Source organism: Dinoponera quadriceps, unplaced genomic scaffold, assembly GCF_001313825.1.
Source record: "Dinoponera quadriceps isolate SergipeBrazil2010 unplaced genomic scaffold, ASM131382v1 scaffold1658, whole genome shotgun sequence".
NCBI classification, from domain to species: Eukaryota; Metazoa; Arthropoda; class Insecta; order Hymenoptera; family Formicidae; genus Dinoponera; species Dinoponera quadriceps.
The window spans coordinates 1,176,468-1,196,775 of record NW_014555920.1 but is presented as its reverse complement, the minus strand read 5'-3'; the positions used below and the strand labels follow the sequence as shown (position 1 = coordinate 1,196,775).

Sequence of the window (20,308 nt, the reverse complement as noted above, 5' to 3'; positions counted from 1 at the left end):
ATTACAGCACTGCCAAGGACATTCCTAATGGAACTGACGGAACACACCCATTGTTCGTCTCGAAGTAATGAGAGGTGTTTGACCTACCGTTGAGTCATACTACGACATTACTTTCTCGCAACGACTTTTTCGTCGGGAATGGTGGCGGCTCGTAGCGGGACTGGTTTAAAAGTAACGAATTACTTGGCCGAAAAACTCGCATTCAGCCGGGACTCAAACCTTACTCAGCCGAGACTCGCGGTCTCTACGCCGCACCGCCAAATGGCGCCAGCCAGTCTGTCAGCTGTGTTTCACCTGGTCCGGCGGATCGACTATTACTTCAAAGTGTAGTCGCAGTCTCCGCTGTGAGCCGCCACTGTACCGCCACTGACTGAAATCGAGGTCGTAGTACGACCTGACGACAGATCAGGCGGACCTTTCAAGCAGCGTGACGCTGTATCTACTGCAACGTCACGAATCGGAATGTCGTCTATGTTCTGCTAGTATTTTACTATAACAATTAAATATTTATATTTTAGCATCGAGTCTCGTATTTCCGTTGGACGAAAGCAAGAAGCTTCAAAGATTGCAAATATTATTTTAACGTCTCCCGACTGCTTTTCCATCTTTATTTATTTCCGGGTGAAAATTTACATCACGTACCAGTAATCAAAGGGTAGTCGAATGACCATAAATTAGTAATAAATATAAGAACACGGTCTAGTCGTCCGAGAGAGAGAGAGAGAGAGACAAGGCGATGAAGCGCCGTCTGTCGAGTACATTCCATTATGAGGTTACCCGATTCCGTTTCCGTTGCTGAATGCAAACCGAATTAGATGATGAGTGAACTTTGACGAGGAATAGCAAATACACGTTAACGAGGAAATGTTGTTAACCCGAGAGCAATAGATCATCGCCGTCTCTGAATGAGATCTCGCGGCAACAACGGCTGAATAATCACGCGTCCCTCGCGCCTCCGTTGTTCCCTCTGAAGAAATTGCGTTAACGCAACGCCGCTCGCGGTAATTCAACTCCAATCGGAGACGGCGGATCGAAATGATTCCGCTCGTTCTTCCCGCGAGAATCGCGCTCCGATCTGTTCTCAATTATCGCACCGCTGGCCGCGACGTCCCGAGCGTGTTCGTTCGATGAGTGCGCGAAATTAATTCGGCCAGACGTTAATTGTCCCGTGTCAAACGTGAATTTCTCACTTCTTTCGGTCGCTCGGCCGATCGCGACACGTTCGATTACCCTCGTAAGTACACACGCTGTTCCAATATGTACGTTTGATGTCAATGCGCGTGATATCAACGCGTTGTCCGCTACACTCATTTCCACTGATTATTTCAACTCTCATCTTAACTTTTAATCCCGCTGAAGATGCGGTAAAGCTATACCGGGTGAGGCGATAACTGTTACCACCTTGAATATCTTTGAAATCTAGGAGTAGGAAAGAACTGATTATTTCCACCGCTCATCCCGAGTTTTAATCACCGAAGGCGCAGTAAATAAATACTATTCGCGATGTAAACTTTCGTTAGCTCGTTTCATCGGCTGCATGTAGAGTGAAGTAATAACTATTACCGCTTTTAATAGCTTCGAAATATGGGAGCGGGAGGAAACGTTCCGCTGATTATTTCAACGCTCACCTCGAGTTTTAAACACGAAATACGCGGTAAATAAATACAATTCGCAATGTAAACTCTCGTTAGCTCGTTTCATTGACTATATCTAAGATGAAGTAGTAACTACTACTACTTTGAATATATATCTTCGAAATATGCGAAAGTAGGGGAAAAAAATCTCCACTCATTACTTCAACGCTCATCTCGGGATTTTAATCGCCGGAAATGTGGTAAAACAAAAAGGGCAATGCATATAAATTTGCGATGTCTACATTCTTCGGCTCGTCTCATTGGCTCCTTATCGGCTGTACAGGGTGAGACAATAACTATCACCACTTTGAATATCTCCGAGATACAGAAGTTGCATTGATACCAACTCGTTAATAAAATATTTTTATTTCTCGAGAATATTCATGGCGGTAACAATCATTATCCCACTCTGCATATTCAATTTGTTATACTAAGTTATGTTTGTGGTTGCGTCTTATTTTTTACGTAAATTAGTGAGACACGGCAGTGTTAAAGCGTCGGTCATTGGCGACGTCAGCACGGCAGTCGACGTGTTAACGCGAGAAAACGGTAGTCGCATTTTACGCGCGAAGTGCGTAACATCCTCACCAGCTGCCGTCTGCGCTTTCTCGCCCGCGCTGAATCGCGCACTCTCGTCGATAAAATCCCCGGGTAACCGGCGATATTCGAGATTACCGGAGGCTTCTGAGCGCTAATATCTCGCGTTACGTTACGCGCGAGCTTTCACAGTTTCGCGTGCGGCAGCTCTCCCAGCTTCGCGTGCGCTTCTTTTTTCCGCTTTATTATTGTTTAGGTAAACTTCACTTTCTCTCTCTCTCTCTCCCTCTCTCTCTCCCTCTCCTTCTTTTTAACGAGATTTCCCGCGACCATTTTGATACTCCCCGGTTATTATCGTTCTGTATGCGCAGCGTAAGCGTTTTAATTAGTTTTACGCGAAACACGCGTACCGGCGCGCGGCGCTCGCGCTAACAACGGTGGGACTATTTAATTAGCCAAAACATCTTTTTAATAAAGCAAACCTGGTGCATCTCGCGCGTACGCCGCGGCTGTTACACGGTAGTTTGCGGAGTTGTAACGAGCTACCGCTACTGCCGCCGCCGTCGCTACCGCCGACGCCTCCGCGTATACACACACACACACACACATATACATAAACGCATACACATATATATACGCAGCCGGTCGCTGCAATAGCTACACACACAGGGCTGTGTTTGTGCTGGGGTTGCTGCAATGCGCAACGGCTACGCCGGGATCATGACGACGCTTCATCGCCGTGTTTAGGTGTATTGTTAAATATTTCCTCCTCTATAACGTATCTCGACGCGCGTACTTTCCTACCTGCGATGATTCCGTCATTGTGAAACTCTATCGAGCTGTCGCTTGCTTGTTAAAAGTGTTAGACCCGCGGTGTGCAACTCCCGGAATTGCAGAGCGCGTTTAAATAAACTCGACGCAATCGGAGATGCATGAAATTATATCGCGCACATCGCGGCAAATACGCGCGAAATTCGCGAGATGTTTAGGAATGTGGCGGCAATTTCGGACTTTTTTCGGACCTCTTGAAGGATGATAAGTTTATTGTTTCTCCATAGAGAAAAGGATGCCTTATTAAATCTTATCGTAAAACTTATAGCTGTTTCAACTCAATTAACTCGGATTTATATATTGGCTAATGAGTTTTCCGATTCTATTGGTATATCTCACAACTCAACTAATACGCTCAAACGTTGCCCGACTCGTGTCCTCTCATCTTGAATTTTTTTATTGCGATTATTTATTTATTCATCATTATTATATTGAAATCTAAATTGTGGTTGACATTTTAATATATTTTTTTCTCCCGTTAATTTTTCTTTTGTAAATCAGAGGGTACCTTCCGTTTAAATAAGTAAATGAATAAAATACGAATAAAATAAATAAATAATTATTACAACGAATCGTCGCAGAGGAAAGGGAATGTAATTTATTCCAATCCATTCACTGCTAGACTCGCAGAGAAATACATTCCCATCTCGCTGCGAAGGCGGGAAAATAAATGTCGTGCTTTTCGCAATTCCCGCGTGATTAATGGCAGATTAGTGGAAAAAAAGGAACTCGCTGTGTTTTCATCCAAGAGTGATCAGCGATATTTCGGGAGGTGAGGAGGAGAGATACGGTGGTAGACAGACTTCGAAAAACAATCTTTATTTCGACCAATCTTAATTAAATAAGTCATAACAAAAAGAAATAGTGAACATCTCAAATACAATCGCATACTCCGCGGCTAAGTATATCGTGTGTGTGATCGCTATACAGTGATAATTTATACACTCACTATGTACAAGACATTCAGTTTAATCTCAGATTAGTTCGCATTTATTGCACAATATGCATGTAATTATTACTAATTAATAATCTGCCGTACGCGCATGGCGCGGGCCACAATTACGGGCGAAACTCTCTGTTATCAGTGCCGTTGATTGTCTATGTTGTTTGCCTATGTTGTTTCTTTACGTTTCGCTTCGGTTCGCGAGCGCCATGCATACAGGATGGTTCCCGAGTCCTCCGCGATTATTTTTCTACCAAATACGACGCTGCGGTGTGTTCAAACGAAAGTCACGCTCGCATAAAAGTGTACAGAGAAGTTTGCTCGAGAGGCTCGTCGGGAGATCGAATTACGTCGCGCGCGAATCACAACAGCCTCGGTGCATAATTTATCCCCTTTACATCTGTGCACTCACGTCTTCGTTGAGAAGTAATCGACTCGTGGAACTCGGGGACCTCCTGTACGGAGGAGCGCATGAATTACGGCCGCCAAGGGGAAACCGAGAGACACCGTCTTTCGTTTCGGCGAGGAATAAACTCGGTTATCGTATCACTTTGTTGACGGCGTTCGTACAGAGAACATTCCCCGTCATTCTCTCTCGCGGGTTCTGCGATGACTCGCCGCGGTCAACGCTCCTTTCCCGGTTTAATTTTATTCGCCGGAAGCGCGATAATTCACGCACACATACACACACACACACACTCTCTCTCTCTCTCTTTTTCTTTCTCTCTCTTCTTCGTGGTACAGATAAACAGCTCTGAAGAGGGGGAAGGGGGAGGATTTCGCGTTTTCATTGGTGACAATCGTGGGGAGTACCGGCCATTGTATTCCCCGAGGCGAAATAAGAATCCACGCTGCTCCGTTTTCTCGCGCGAAAAACGGGCCCGTTCTCCATCCCGTGGCGTCGACGAGCGCGGAAGAGAGAATAGAAGCGGGCGAGAGAACGGGACGACGCGTTAATGCGAGGAGGATCCACGGGCGGTCTTGTCGTCGAAATGTAGAGAGTGAAGATCGCGCGAAGAAGCCACGAGCGAGACGCGGAGAGAGTATCCTGGAAGAGGATACGGTCTCTTGACGGTTGCTCGTCGGATTCCAAATTACATCGTCGTCGTTGTACATTTCATTAAATCAACACGATCGCGTTTCGAGAGTTAATACGGGCGGGAATAATACAATGAGTGCACTCGCGTTTATCCGGCGCCCTCGGATCGTCCTGTTTCTCCGAGAAGTTGAATCGAGGAAAACGAGCGTCGTCGTCGAAATGTCGTCGAAATTTCGAAGTCGTCCTCTCCAACACGTTCGAAAATAATCATCCGGTCCGGGCGTTATTCGCACGGGGGAAAATATTTTGCTAGCACGGCAAATTGTTAATTACCATTTGTGACAGCGAAAAGATCGGTCAAGAGTACTAATTGCTATTTGTCGGATATGCGAACAGCGGAATAATTCGGTCACGCCAACGAAATTTTGTTGCTGTCAGAACGACGTTTTGTTAAAACGGCAAAGTTATTTTTTCCGTGTAACAAGTCTTTCTGCTGTACGCTACAATTTGCTGTGCTCGGCAGAAAATTTCCCTCCGTACGTGGAGCATGTTGAGTTATTGAATTCTGAAATCAGAATCTGAATGGGAAATGTTGCACTACGATCGGACCCGCCGAAGTCCGATTCCCCAGCGGACTCGAGGCGAAAACGCCATCGCCAAGCAAGACCCGCATCGTCTCGACGACGCTCGCGGTTCTAAGGCTTTACATGCACGCCGAGCTTGTAACGAAGGTATTCAATTGTGGTTTGATGCTAGTGGTCGATCGGTTCGCTGAGACATCGTTTGCGATACTGTGATCCTCTGAGAGAGCGGCACGCGTGTTATTGCATTGTAATACTACCTTGCGACAAATGTATCAGGGGTGTATTTGAACTCCACCGACAAATTTACGTGACAGACTCTATGTTGAGAAAAAAAAAGTCCTGGTAAACACATGCCCGCGAAAGGCTAGTTTTTGAGATACAGCTTTCAGAAGATGGCGACGATGAAAACGGAAGAAAACCGTGCCACGATTAAGAATGATGATGCAACGCTTTTCTTACCTGCTTTGAAGATATCCCAATTAAAATATCAATTTTTTCTAAATATCAACCGAAGGCTCTCGACTGTCGGAAATTTCACTTAACCCCGCGTGCGATATGAAGAATTTTATAGCGAACCACGATGTTTCGGTAAATTTCGATCGAAGCGAAATCGAATCTCGGATCGGTCGACGAGGCTCCCCGCCACGGTCGACGAAACCGATCGCGACGTTCCAGACAAGACGCTCGGGACGAGTTTGCCCGGATGAGAATTATACATCATCTTCTTCTTCTTCTTCTTCTCGCTCTGACGTGATACCGGCGGAATGAAATAAGGATATAAAAGGAATGAACTAGTCTAAGAGCGAGCGCGCGTCCTGCATACGTACGTCGTAACTCGCCTCCTTATATTCCCCGCTTTCACCATTTATTCTCGTCTGTTCCTCGAATGTCCTACAAACTTTTCAAGTTACCTAACTTACTTGCGTTACTTCTCACGAAGACGAGGATGGGTTGTCTGGTCAAGAATCCTCGCGCGGCGAATTCGACGAGAGGAGGAGGAGGAGAATAAGGAGGACGACGAGCTGAAAGAGGAAGTGAAGGAGGAGGGGGAGGGGGGAGGCTTTTATCCCTTCATTCGCCTTATTTCACCCGCCTCGGCACTCTAACTACTCCCGTCGTATCAGCGTCGATTGTTACGCTGAATGTATCGCGAGCGATCGATCGCGGAGGACTTCGATATTTTGTTTTCTTTTCCGCTTCTTTTTTTTCCTCTTCAACGTTATCCGGCACAGTAACGCGATTTTCCCCCTCAAGGAGAGCGCAATCCGTTTTTCATCCGCCTCTGAGCGCGAAAAGCTCCGTTTTTTGAAGCACATCGCGTGCGCGGCTTCGATCCGTCTCGGGAAAGCCAATTTGCTTTCCTACGCGAGTCGTACGATCTCCCCGCGCTCGTTGGTGGCAACTTTACGCCGTGTTGCGGCTCTCGTGTACGATAAATTCCGTTCTGTATAAATGACTCGTGGAAAACGCGGCCGATTCTATCAGGAAACGCGGGTAAAAACTATTTACGCCGAATAACGGGCGATTTGTTTCGCGGCCGAACGCGCGCGCGCGCGCGCGCCAAATTTTCCCTCGGTGCAACGAAATATGTTGCACGTTTGGTTACATAATGCAGCCGAATCGCATCGAATTGCCGTTTCGACGATGGAGGAGGAGGGCTCTTTTCTGGAACCAGCGGCGTTATTGCGAAGATCCTCGCATACGTCGCACGATAGTCTCTGATGAAATCAACGCGTGCGCGCGCACGTGAAATGTAATATTAATTAACAACGCGCAGGGAAATATTCTGACCGCTGATATTAAATCGCGCGCGAAATTACTCCGCGCGCATGAAGCGAAGCCGATCGAGAGGAATCGGGCGAAATGAGGTTCGGGAACAAAGATAGTTTCACACACGCGTGTGACTCGTTACTTACTTATATGCGTTCTCCGCATGTACGACGCACACGCTCGCTCTCGCGTCTATTTCCCGCGTAATAACTCCCGCATCGTTCCCCTTTCTCGTGCGCGTCCGTCTGTACCTCGCCAAGTCTATGCTTCAACGCATTCCCCGACGATGAACAACGTAGTAAAATCCCCTCCCTTCTCCCTTCCCCCCTACCCCCCACGTATGATACGAGCTGTTAACAATTCTGTAAGACGCGCAAACGAACGAACGCGCGGTCGAACGCGCGTGAACTTGCCGAGAGTTACGTTATTCTACGGGATTTGCTGAGACAGGCAGGAACTTAGAGTGGAAATTTCGTTAATATCCCCCCTCCCCCCCCTCTCTCTCTCTCTCTTAATTTCGCCGACGCATAGTTAATAAAGAAGAGTCCCCGGGTTCCAGATCGCCAAAGTTACGGAGCGATTCGCTTCGACCGGCTTTAGAACGCGTTGCCGCAAAGAGGATAAAATGAGGGACAGAGAGAAAGAGAGGGGGAGGAGGGTGGAGAATTAGTGAGAAGAAGATGAGAAAGAGGGGGGGGGGGGCAGTCGGTAGGAGAGATCGCCGGTTGCAAAGTGAGTGATATTAAAACGGAAATCTGATTAAATTGGAGCTCGATTGTAGCATGATACTCACCTAGCACCGTGAGTGCATTTTTCCTCTCTCCCCTTGGCCGCGATATAATCGCGCCGCTATAAAGCCGGACCTTTAATGACGGCGCGCGGATTAAAATTTATCGAGATTAGCTTTTTTATTTCTGAGAGCGCGCGAGTCGCTCGCGCATCGTGCGTCTCTTTAACGTAACATCACGTTCTCGCGCACATTTTATAATCGCGCCTGCCATTGTTCCCCTTTTTGCGTGTGTATGCAGGCGCATATTTTACCTTCGACGCCTCTCTCTCTCTCTCTCTCTCTCCATCAATGAATAATTAACGGAATTAAAACGTGCTTCCCGGTCTCGCTTCAATAATACGATAAAAATAAATCACCCGAACAACTGATATTATAATATACGTTCCCTTCTTCTTCTCTCTCTCTCTCTCTTTCTCGCGCTCACGCGCGAATAATCTCGACGTATTCGGAATTATCGAGTGACACAAGTGGACACGGTACGCGTGTCGCGCAGTGAACTACGTCACTTTCGTCGAGGAGCGACGGATGAAAATCGTACCGCGTTTAAAACGAGAAATTGCGCTGCAAAATCAGACATGTGCGATCCGTGGGCGCTGAACGGCGCACGAAGGAAGGCGGATTTCGCTCGAAGCGAGCGAGGCGGGACGCGACTTTTAAAATTGCAAACTCGTTCGCCGCTCGTCACACGCAGCGTAAGTTCGCGGCCGAGGCTTCCAGCGTCGAGCGTTTCGCGAGGAATAGTTAATTCCCCGCGAAGGAAACGGAGAGAATAGAAAACGTCGCGTCTTTGAAGTCCATCTCCGCGACCTGGAAACGTCACTCGCACGCACCAGCTTCGGCCCGATCGTTTGGCTTCGTCGGCGACGTGAATTGATTCCCCGCGCGAGGAACGGGACTCATGACGTTCATACTTCCGGCTTAACGAGATTGTTAGGATTCAAAGATGATCCGCGGGACAATCCGCGCGAACGACCGCGTCCCGCCTGTTCGCACACCCGAGCCAAGGCCTCCCCGAGGTCTCCTCTCTCTCTCTCTCTCTCTCTCTCGTGATCAGAAATGCATCATCTAAATGCGCGATTCCCGCGATAAAATAGAGGGGACGGGAGAGGGGCAATTTTATTCTCGGCTGATTATCGATTGCGGCGCGTAGAGTAAAAGCGAAACAGCGAGAGAAAGAGTATTCCCTTGATCCACTTGCGCGTACTGAAATTACCGTGCAATGGTTCGTGAGAGGACAAAGCTACCCTCAAGGATTCTTCTTTCAAAGAAGATGACATCGTATTATTAACACCGTACATATTCCGCGCGTACGAGCGCGTGCGAAGAATTCAATTGCGGGAGAATTAAAGCGGGAGAAGTGTATTAAATGATAAGAGAGCTAAATGAGATACGACGAGCCGGATCGCGAAGCGGCGGAGCGAATCAGAGAGCTTTCCGCGATTGATTCCCGCGGGATCGAAATCGAACGGCGATTTTTCATCGTCGAACGAATCGTCGTGAATTTCGAGCAGGACGTGCCACGAACGGACCGACTATCGTTCGAACGTTGTTTCCGGCCGGACACGCGTCATCGCGCGGCCCGGAAACGAAACAGAGAGGGGGTGGAAACGCCACTGGGGATGCGCGAATGCAAGATTCACGTTCTCTCTTCGACGAACGGAGATGCGGTTTCATTCGCACGGTTGACTCGCAGACGGCACACTTGGCGCGCGACTCCCCGGTGTTCTGTGCTTCCAAGAAGCGAATGAGAAAACGCAATCTCTCTCGCGTGCAAGCTCGGTGTGCTTACCGCACACCGTGATTCCGTCGCGATGTGGCGTTGATATGTCATTGTCATATGGAAAAATCGATGCCGACGCGTTACTCCGCGTTGGGCCGGATGAAAACAAGTATTTCCATATCCCATTTCTTTCCGCCATAATATTGCGCGGGAGAAAAAAATCTCTATCACGATACCGCCATTTTAGTCCGTGCCGGTGTTATTGAATAACGTCAGCATCGCGGCTACATTCTTCCCTCGCGCTTTTTTCTCGCGGAAACAGACGGGATATGCGAGCACCTTCCCGTACCGTAAATACGAGTCGCGGATTTAAAATCGCATCGAATGGGGAATGAATTCCCCGCGCGTGTGACGCGTCAAATTTATCGCTACTTTCGCGGTGTGATTCTTCTTCCGGCGAGAAAAATGGGAGGAACGGTGAAAATCAAACGCACATCGCGGTGACGCGTCGCTTTGTTAATGCCGATGCCGCGTTGCGACGCGGCGGAGAGGAAAATTTTCCGGACACGCGCGAGAGACGCGTCAGCTCATCCCTATGAATTATTCACCTACTACGACTTACATACGGTCTAACGGTCGGTAACGTCCGCGTTTGATTGTCGGCACGCGCGTGTCAGTGCGTGACGACGGTTCGAGAAAGTAACAAATAGATTACCGAAAGAGGAAGAAACGTTCTTTAATGTAATTATTGCACAATTAGTCTCGTCGTCGGTAACTACGGTAACGCGCGAGAGAAACAAATACATACATAGATATATTTACAAACTATTTACAGGTAACGGCGAATTACATAAAACTCGGCGGCTCATTTCCCTAACTTTTATCACAGAAGAAAATCGAATAACATATTCGTACAGCGTAGCGTGACGTTGTAAATAAACTTTGTACATCGATCGAGTGGCTAGTGTCTGATGAGATTATTATTACTAACTCCTCTCCTTGCAAGACCGTTCGCGGCCGCGATCGCGCGAACGAACAGCGTCGCCGCGCGAAGCGTGTTGAATCGTCACGACGAGCAGTGGATGGTCGCTCGAGACGAAACGTACGAAACGCGATGAAATCAGCTTCGAGGCGGTCGGGATCGGCAAATCGAAAATACCGCGTCGCGCTCTCCTCGCGGAAGCTGCGGGAAAAAGGTCGATTCGGATTCCGTCGAACACAGTGAAAAATTTCGCGTTAACATGTTTCACACGTCCCGAACGGTCCGTCTAATTTTTTACGTTAATTTCATACAGGGTGAATGATAGGGTTGAAAAGTAACACAAATTGTATGTGAAAAGTTATCCGCAAAATTAATATCCATGATGTGTTCGACATACTGAAGTAGTATAAAGTGTGTTACTTTGACACTTACGTATGTTGAATGTCGAATCAACATGAAATATTGAGATAACGTAAACGCGATATGATAAATTAGTACACACAGATGTGTGGGGAATTTCATACAAACATTTTAACAAAGACCGATTTTACCACAGGTATAAAATGTTTTTTTACTATGTGTCGTCACACGGGGCGACTCGCACGGTAAGAAATTTTGTATTAAAAACAGCCCGTTGAAATTGTGTTTCTTCGGGATGGAATATGGTAAAAAGTACACAAACACATGTTGAACATATGTTAACATATTCATCGCATTAACATATAGCTTCTTAACATATTTACCTTGTCAAAGTGAACAACTTCCGCGGATCGTTTTTAATACAAAGTTTTTACTATATATAGTGCGTTGCATTTGTGATAATTCTTCCCTCCGGACAAAACTGGATCTGCCAAATGTAATGATTGTGGGTGTTACAGACCGCGATATTGGTAGAAGAGACACGCACACAACACACCAATTTATACGTCGTACATGTGTTCGTATATCTGTGTGTGTGTGTGTGTATGTGTGTACCGTTTTCTGTTACGCAATATTACGTCGACCGAATTATTTGCCAATATCGCGACGGCCCGCTCGTCAGCCGGACTCGGAAGAACGGGATACGTGTGCGTCTTTTTTTTTTTACCGGCGATGGAGAAAATCGGAAACGAGCGATCGCGTTACGATACGCTCTTCGTTCGACGGACGTTCGGGATGAGGAAATGCGATTAACGCGGGCGATTCGAGCGGGAAGGAACTCGGGAAGAGAAATTTCGCCGTCGCGGTCGATGAGCTTCGCCCCGCGCGACGAGCTCGACGGGACGGTGGGACGTCGTCGCGATCGCTCGTCGCCGAGGTGCCGCGACCGATAAGAGTCCGTGCACGCCGAGAGTCACTACTGATAACAACGCTGACTGAGCACTTCATTGACATATCGTCGTGTATATTAAACGTATCATTGATTTCTCCCGAGCGATCGTCGCGCCGATAATCGGCAATTAGCGCGCGGCACGTGATCCGCACGCGACCGCCAATCGCCCGCGCTCGCAGCGATCGTTCGCTCATGCGAACGTTTTAAACGATTAATTGATCAAATCCTAATCCGTTCGTCGACACGACCGTGACGATAATCATCGACGTGACGGACTGACGCGACGGCGCTCGATCGTTCGCGAAAATTGCATTATCTCTCTCTCTCTCTCTCTCTTTTTCATCCGGGGATTCTCCATATAATATAAAAAAACCGTTTTTTCACACTTTTCCTCGGAAAGAAATCGAAAAGAATCTGTGGAAAAATTGAGAAATCCGGTTTTTTCATGATTTTTTTCGTTCATTCGAGTAAACCACGAAAAAAATTGAAAAAATACTTGGTTTTGCAGAGCCTTTAAAATAAAACTATAATTCTCTATTCTGCGCATGACTAGATTTCAATCGGTTGGAGTCTCTCGGGTACCTTCGAGACGCGAGTCTCGGCGCGATCCTCGCCGAGTGAGGACGCGACGAGGCAGAGAGAAGCGGGAAGGATACATGGAGAAAAATAATTTCGCTGTTGTAACGAAATCGTCGATGCTACTGCACATTCGTTGCGACAACGATCGAATTTAATCGGCGTGACCGAATTAGAGAATTATTCGTAATTAGAGCACGGGAAAAACTGCTGCTATTGCTACAAACACAGTCTCTATGGTTGAAAAAGAAATGAATACGAATTCAAGGTACTAATTATAAATAAATATTAAATGAAAAATTATTATCGACGCATGCGCATCTATACATTTCTCACAGCCATGTGATGCGTAATCAGTATATCCTCATATATATATATAATTAGCTTCAGCCGAAAAATATTGCTACTTCTCTGTTACGGTTTGCAAAACAAATACCACATTTGAGGAATTCGTATTAATCTGACGACTTTGACACGCAAAACGCGGTAAGGCTGATATTTCACTTGTCGAACAGCAAGTCGGTCAGATGCGAGGAAGCAGATTTCTCACTCGATTTTTGTAGCAACAAACTTACGTGTTCATCATCTCAACAATGAACCACCGAACAATCGTGATTAATATCCGCGTGCTCATCTCAAGCGGCTCATTGTGTTAACAATGACAGCTTCTTTTCTTTTCTCCCCAGCACTGCTCGAAAGTTTTATTTTATCAATATATTATGCAAATGCATTTTCAAATTCCTTATAGACGTATCATCAATGTCGGTTCTAACATCCATATTACGACTGTCCTCGTGAATGTGAGAGCAGTCATGCAGGTCACTTCCAGATTATTTATGATTCCTACAGTTCTTTCGTACGTATGGACGAAAATTAACATCGATATTTTGTTGCGGCAACCATATTCGGTGATAATCCCCATAGTGTTTCCTCCGTGAACGAAAACAGAAGTTTCGCTGCCAGGATAGAACATATTCCGCTGAGCTGAACTTATCACCGGGACAGGTTAAAATTCGTTGTTAGAACACAAAATACTGTTTCCCTACATCCACTAATTTGTTCTTGCCGCGGAATCATTTGTAGACTCAGCAAAATAATCCAGCGAGAGCGGTGATTAGTGGTGCTCTTAACAAATCGTTCGGCCGTTCCGCATAATAACCGACGACGAGTTTTTGCGCGCGACAGCCGCAAAACTTGTCGTGTCAGCGAGCTATTTTTCTCCGTGTACGGGGACGAGACACGCGAATCCGCATCGGACTCCGGGTGATAATTGGGCTGCAGCTTCGCGATCGTCCGTTCCGGGAAAGCCGGAGAGATTCTCTCTCGATCGCTTTTCTCCTTCGTCCGCCGCACGCTCGTTCAAATCCGGAGACCAGTTTCTTCTCGCGAGCGGGACGCTCCGTAGGACGAGCGAGCAGAGAAACGGAGAACGAGTATAGACGCGGGGGTGGAGGTTTATCTCTTAAAATCCGACCGACGCGACCTCGAACGACCTCTGCGAGTTTCGCGGGGAATCCCCGGGTAATGATGCAGCCGGGGAGGCGCGCGGCTAATTACACGGCACGCTTGGTCGACACGCGGACGCGGAAACACAGAGAGAGAGCGACAAGGACGAATGCGCCTCGCGCGATCGCATGGAGAAACGAATTTTCGCCGACACAGCAAATTGTTCGTTATTATTACATCGGTAGCGAGGAGATTTGTTAAAAGTACTAATTGCTAATTACGTCAGCTAAACTGTATCTGTCGCGACGACATTTTGCTGGGACAAGCACGATTATTCCTTCCGTGTAACAAAAGCTGGTCACCGTTGTAACGGACAAATTTGCCGTGCCAGCGGGAAATTTTTCTCCGCGCGTAGGAACCGAGAGAGTTCGACGACGCGTTTCGCTCCCGAGACGGAGACGGTGGGCTCGGGTCGACCTCGATCTCGGGAGACCTTCACTCTCTGGAAACGACCAGAGAGCAACTCCTCACTTTGGAAAGCGCACTCTCCGGGAATTAACAAATTAGGTCGGCCTTAATCGCCGAGGTCGCTCGATCCCTTCGTCGTGACGCCCACTTGTTCTCGCGCGTTGTCAGCGACGCGGCGCGCGACGATACCGTCGCGATTTGTCGTTACACGGAAACCACGTGGCCGTAAGGAGCGCGCGAGCAACTCTCCCGAGGTCCGCACGAGAGGGACTTCGGTTCGACAGCGCGGAAACCTTCCGTGGTTGTTATTATCGCGCTAATTTCCAAGCGCCGATGAAACGCTCCCGCGCCGCCGACGTCGGGAATTTGAGACTGCGGCGCAAATATGAGAGAGTAGTCCGGATTTAGCGGTGATTTCGCGACTGCGATTAAGAGCGGAGAAGTCGCTTGACTTGCACGAGTAACGCGACGACGGAACTACTATTAGCAGATTATAATCCTTCGGCGGACTTGCCGACGCGATCGCGGTGGTAACGACGCGCCCCGCGTCGCGCGCGATTTCGCAGCTCAACGCCGAAGCCTTCGAATTCACAACGAATTTACGAACGACGTGCGTCGACCGCGCGTCCACGGTAAAAATGTCGTGTTTAATTCAACGCATTTCATATGGTGTCTCAAACGGTCCGCGCAAATTTTTGCGTCGATTTAACACAAGACGAGTATGTTGAAAGGTAGCACAAATGTTACGACGAAAATTCAGACAAAATTAACGATCATAATGCGTTAATCGGCATTGAAGTGGAAAAATATTATTTCGACACTTATGCATGTTGAATTTCGACTCAACACGGAATATATCGAGGTAACATAAACATAATACAATATGTTAACACGTCGAATGCCGAGGGGATCATTTGTGACCGGCGCTGTGGTGTTACCGCGTTTTATTAAATTACGTGTAACGTATAATTAATTGCATCTACAAAATAGGTTGTACGGCCAGTAATGAGCTAATGAAACAAGCTAACAGATGCGTGTCCCGAATTATATTTATTTACTGCAGCTTTAATGATTTAATTGAATCAATTAGGCGTTTGTACGATCGATGGAAATCAGCGTGGCATTCAACGTGTTAAATCAATACACGGGTGTGTTAGAAACTGCACGCAAAAATTTTGACAAAGACCGATTTTAACACGAGTATAAAATGTTTTTCACCGTGTCGGAGGCATTTCTTCCTTCTTTTTCAAAATAAAATTCGTAATTCAAAATAAATTTCGACCCCGATTGGTCTCACGAGTGTGATAACGCTCGCATGTATCTTTGGTATGTACGCAACTCGCGTCATCGCGCTTATTAAGGGCGCGGTGTATATCGCGATGTCCTCTCAGCCACTTGACGTCGACTTAAAACGCACGCCGGCAAACGATTGCGAGGCCGAATTTAACGCGCAATTGAAATCGGCCGGGTACTCGCATCGAGTCTGATCTAAAATTGCGGAGACCGAGCGTTGGAGGAGTCATCGTACGTCATCGACCAGTATCACTAGTAGACTGACCATTGAGCCAATTTAATATCGATTAACTGCACTCCGCTCCCGATATCTCCCCTAATTTTCATCGACTCAACGCTCTACTTTCTTCGTTCCTCGTTTGATTAATTTAAACGCGTCGAGCGTTCGAGCATTCAGCCGAATAATTTTCAATGCAGTTTCAAAGTTTCGGAAAAAAACCGTTTCTCCTAATATTTCTGCGATTCTTCTTTGTTTCTCAGCTCCTTTACAAAAGAGGAAAACATAAATATAGCAGGTTTCAACCGAATACACGCGAATTCTTCTAAACGAATTTCTATATCCTCGGGAGAATGGGTACAAAACCCGAAGAAATCCGCGGGAAAATGAGGAAAAATCCCGGTATTTTTCCGAAACTTTAAGACTACAATTCCCAATGATAACTCTATTCGATCGTATACATTGTACATATTTTCTACGCGTCGTCGTCCGGTAATTCCTATCGTTCAATGTCAACGTTTACGTTTAAGAGACGTTTCTCACCGGCGCGAAATACACATCTTGAATCAGCAGAGACCGTCTCCCGTGGGACGTTCGTGTCTCACAAATAATTGAATTAAATCGGTGACGAGAGAATTTAACACGGAGCTCGCTGGGCCGATATAAACGCGCTGGTAGTCTCTCTCTCTCTCTCTCTCTCTCGCTCGCTCGCTCTTGGGTCGAAATATTCGCGAGGCTCGCGATCAAAGAGACGACGCAACTTCGGCCTTGACTAAGGAAGTACATTAAGAGATTTACGGACCGACCGGGTCCCTGGCTTTCTATCGTCGTTGGCTTCCTCCGAGTTATATTCAGCCGAGCATCCTGCCAGGATATCCGCAAGGAGCAAGCGTCTTTTCTCGCTGTGGCCGGCCGATGCTCTTTCGCCGTTCAGTCGGAACCTCCTCTTCCGTTTCCTCCGCGAAATCACGATCTTATTGATCCTCGCGCGAAGAGCGACGCGCTTCTCCTCGCGCAACGGCGCTTACGCGAAACTTACTTAAAAATCTAACTTTGGCAATACGCGACTTGTGTATATGTGTGTGTGTGTGTGTGTGTATTCGCGGGGTCAAATCCGGGGTGGGTCAGCGCGTGTTTATCGTCGCCATAAGAAAATCGGTAGAGTTTCCCTTTTTCATCCCCTTCGTTCTCGTCTATTTGGCAAAAAGTGGCGGAGGATGTCTCGACGGGACAGAGGTCGCATTACGCGTTAACGAATATGTATGGTTCATTGGCGGGCTCATGTATAGCACGTGGATATGCGCGTGTGTGTGTGTGTATGTTGCACGTCTTCTTGATCTATGTGGATGCGTGTTTTTCTTGTACTCGTACATGCTCTTAGAATCTAAATATAGTCTCGTTTCAAAGACTGCTTCCGAACTCGCTCGATCTTCGTCGGTCGATGTGCTTCATGTACGTCTCGGAGTATATGCTCTTAGTTCGATCGTCGTATCTGAAAGCAGAATTCAAGCAGATCGGAAGTTAACTCCCTTCGTAAAGTCAGCGCAAACAGATCTGTCTTTGGGCACGTCGACGCCCGTTTATTCTTACTCCGAGTCAGTGAGAAAATTTGAGACACTTCTCAGCGCCCGCTCCGCATACATGTTCACGCGTGTATTGTTTAAAACAGCGGACGCTGAATTCGAAATTTTCTCGTTGACACGCGTCGATCTACGTGTGTTACAATTAACCTCTTCAGGGATGAATTCGTTGAAATGATTTTCTTTCAAAGTAACGCAAATAAGGTTGATAACTCGTTAATCGTCCGACGAGATTTCTCTTTTCTTCGTGGAAATTTCGCGGTGACTGCATGGGAAAAAATTAGTCTTAAATTAATGATAGATATTTTCATGTATAATCAAGAATATCATTTTCTTAAAGGATTTTTTCAGTCTCGACTCGATTGGATTTGTATCGATGCATTATTTCGCACTTGATTCAAGACTAAAAATATTCAAGACTATGATTATTATAATATTCTTATTTATACATGAGTATATCCGTCATTCGAGACCGTTTTTCTCTTTGCGCTTATTCATAGTGATATCCGTTATATTAAATCGACAGTGTTCAAATTGAGAAAGGAAGAAACTAAAATCTAATTATAAATATAAACGAAATATACATAGATATAACATGCGTCAGTATCTCCCTGAAGAAGTTGAGTTTACAAGCCAGAAAGGGACAGATAGAATTGCGGAAGCTTCAATTTCGATTTTCACCAAGCACAAGGAGCGAAAGAATTATCATTGGTCTTTTCTCTTGCGCGAAGCGCGGTCTTACGGAGAGGACCGCGTGTCGCAGAACAGCCGTCGAAGCAAAACGAGAAGGACAGTCGCGCATCGCGGTATCCTTTGATTGCCGCGTAGTTTTCAGTTCAATTGCCATCGCGCATCATCACGGATGCAGTTCGCGCGCGCGATACGTAGTACACGTAATTGAACCGAATAATGGAGTAATTGGCGCGGGGGAATGGAAACGGAGATACATGACGCCATACATCGCGGGATTAAATTAGGTTTAATTTATGGGTTTAATGATCGTTTCTCGGAACCGCGAGCATAACGTACGGAATGAATACGAACTCGCGATAATCGCGCCGCGCGCATTCGCCGCTCGGCATGTAAAACACGAGTGCTCTCCCGCCGCCGGCGGTGTAATAAAGTATCGTACAATAGCCGCGGGATGACCGCGGAGCGCATGAAATACATATAATAATAATAATAAACGTCGCGTTAGGTCGCAGTAACGAGAAGCTGTTTCCAGATGTCGCGTGTGCGTGCGCGCGCGCCCGCGTGCGTGTGTGTGATATTTCGCGTGACATACACTGAGAAAAAAATTATGTTTCGCACTTGTGATATATAATTGCATCGTGGACGAATTCTAGTTAGGAGAATCTTTTTTTGTAGTAAGCGTTATTGTACTATTTGTTTTAGCGATAATAATTTTATATGCATGTTGCTACTGATACGTTGAGAGAAAAAATATGTAAAAAGGAAATAAATATTTATTCAGTGGGTATTAATAACATATTTACAAATATATACAAATGTAGAAATATTGTGAGAAAATATTTCTTTCAAATGAGAAAATATACGATTTCTTAAAGCCGTGCTTGTTCATGAGAGAAATTGTTTATTCTATACATCATTTCATTCGCTACGAAGTATCTGAAGATGGATTTAAGACGTTCCTAAATACAAGATCTGATTATGAACACCAGCCTCTCTTAGTGTATGTGGCAACGAACTAAGCGTAACGTTTGGATGAAGGAAATAAAGTTTGATGACAACGCCGAGGCTCGAACATATTCTTTCTCAACGTTTTCTCCGGGCGTTCGTTCTGCTTTCCTCGCACTCGATCGGATTTTCCACAAGATACTTTTGATCAAGCGCTTGATTTCATTTCTTGCTCGATCAAACGCGGACTTGCGCGTTAGGATACCTTCCAATGCAACGATTCGAATACAAGCAGCAAACACAAATCGCGATTAGGGCATTATTACACTAAATTGAAGCTTCATGCGTGTGGAATAGCTGGAACTGCAGTATAGTCGCGAGTCAGTTGCGCAATTTTAACACTTTGCGGTCCGCCCTTCGCATGAAGCTGTCACCGCTACCCGACTCAAGCAAACTGAGTCTGTAATCTATATTTAACATTTCTCCGACTATATATAAATGCCGATATAAAAAGACTTATTAAATGTCAAGGGGAAGGGCCATTAAAAGCCATTTAATATTAATTTGATGTATTACTATGGAAAATATTTGCGCCTTTAAGATGTTTGCATTGTGCTACGATGGATGCTTCTTTGCAGCTGCTGTATCGTTCACTGAACACCTCTTAAAAATTATCTCGGCCGAATGCTCGCCCTAATTTCACTAATCGCACCTATAATTTCGTTATGATTTGTACGAATTTTGTAAATCGCCCCATTGAATGAAAGATCGAAACGTTTGATTTAACTTTAACTTAATATTAAATGTTTATATAATTCTATTCGCATCGCACAATGGCGCTAAACGATTTGTGCTTTCGCTCTTAATGGGTCTTCTTGATTGTAGATCGATTTTGATTGTAGATCGACGAGCCTTCTAAATTATATCCTGTGGAACTTATTAAAGTTA

At 46.2% G+C, this 20,308-nt stretch overlaps 1 protein-coding gene across 5 annotated transcripts in view; it reads right to left on the bottom strand.

Moving 5' to 3' along the window:
* Nucleotides 1–3,805: 3,805 nt before the first annotated feature.
* LOC106745757 (octopamine receptor beta-2R-like) overlaps nucleotides 3,806–20,308 on the bottom strand; it is a 93,565-nt gene continuing 77,062 nt past the window's right edge. For 4 of the 5 annotated variants that reach the window (XM_014621644.1, XM_014621646.1, XM_014621647.1 and 1 more), the window contains one exon: nucleotides 3,806–17,634. In XM_014621644.1, coding sequence (XP_014477130.1) covers nucleotides 17,544–17,634 — 91 coding nt within the window. In that variant the 3' untranslated portion in view covers nucleotides 3,806–17,543. The remainder of the gene's footprint in view (nucleotides 17,635–20,308) is intronic. The other variant, XM_014621648.1, reaches the window with a different exon arrangement.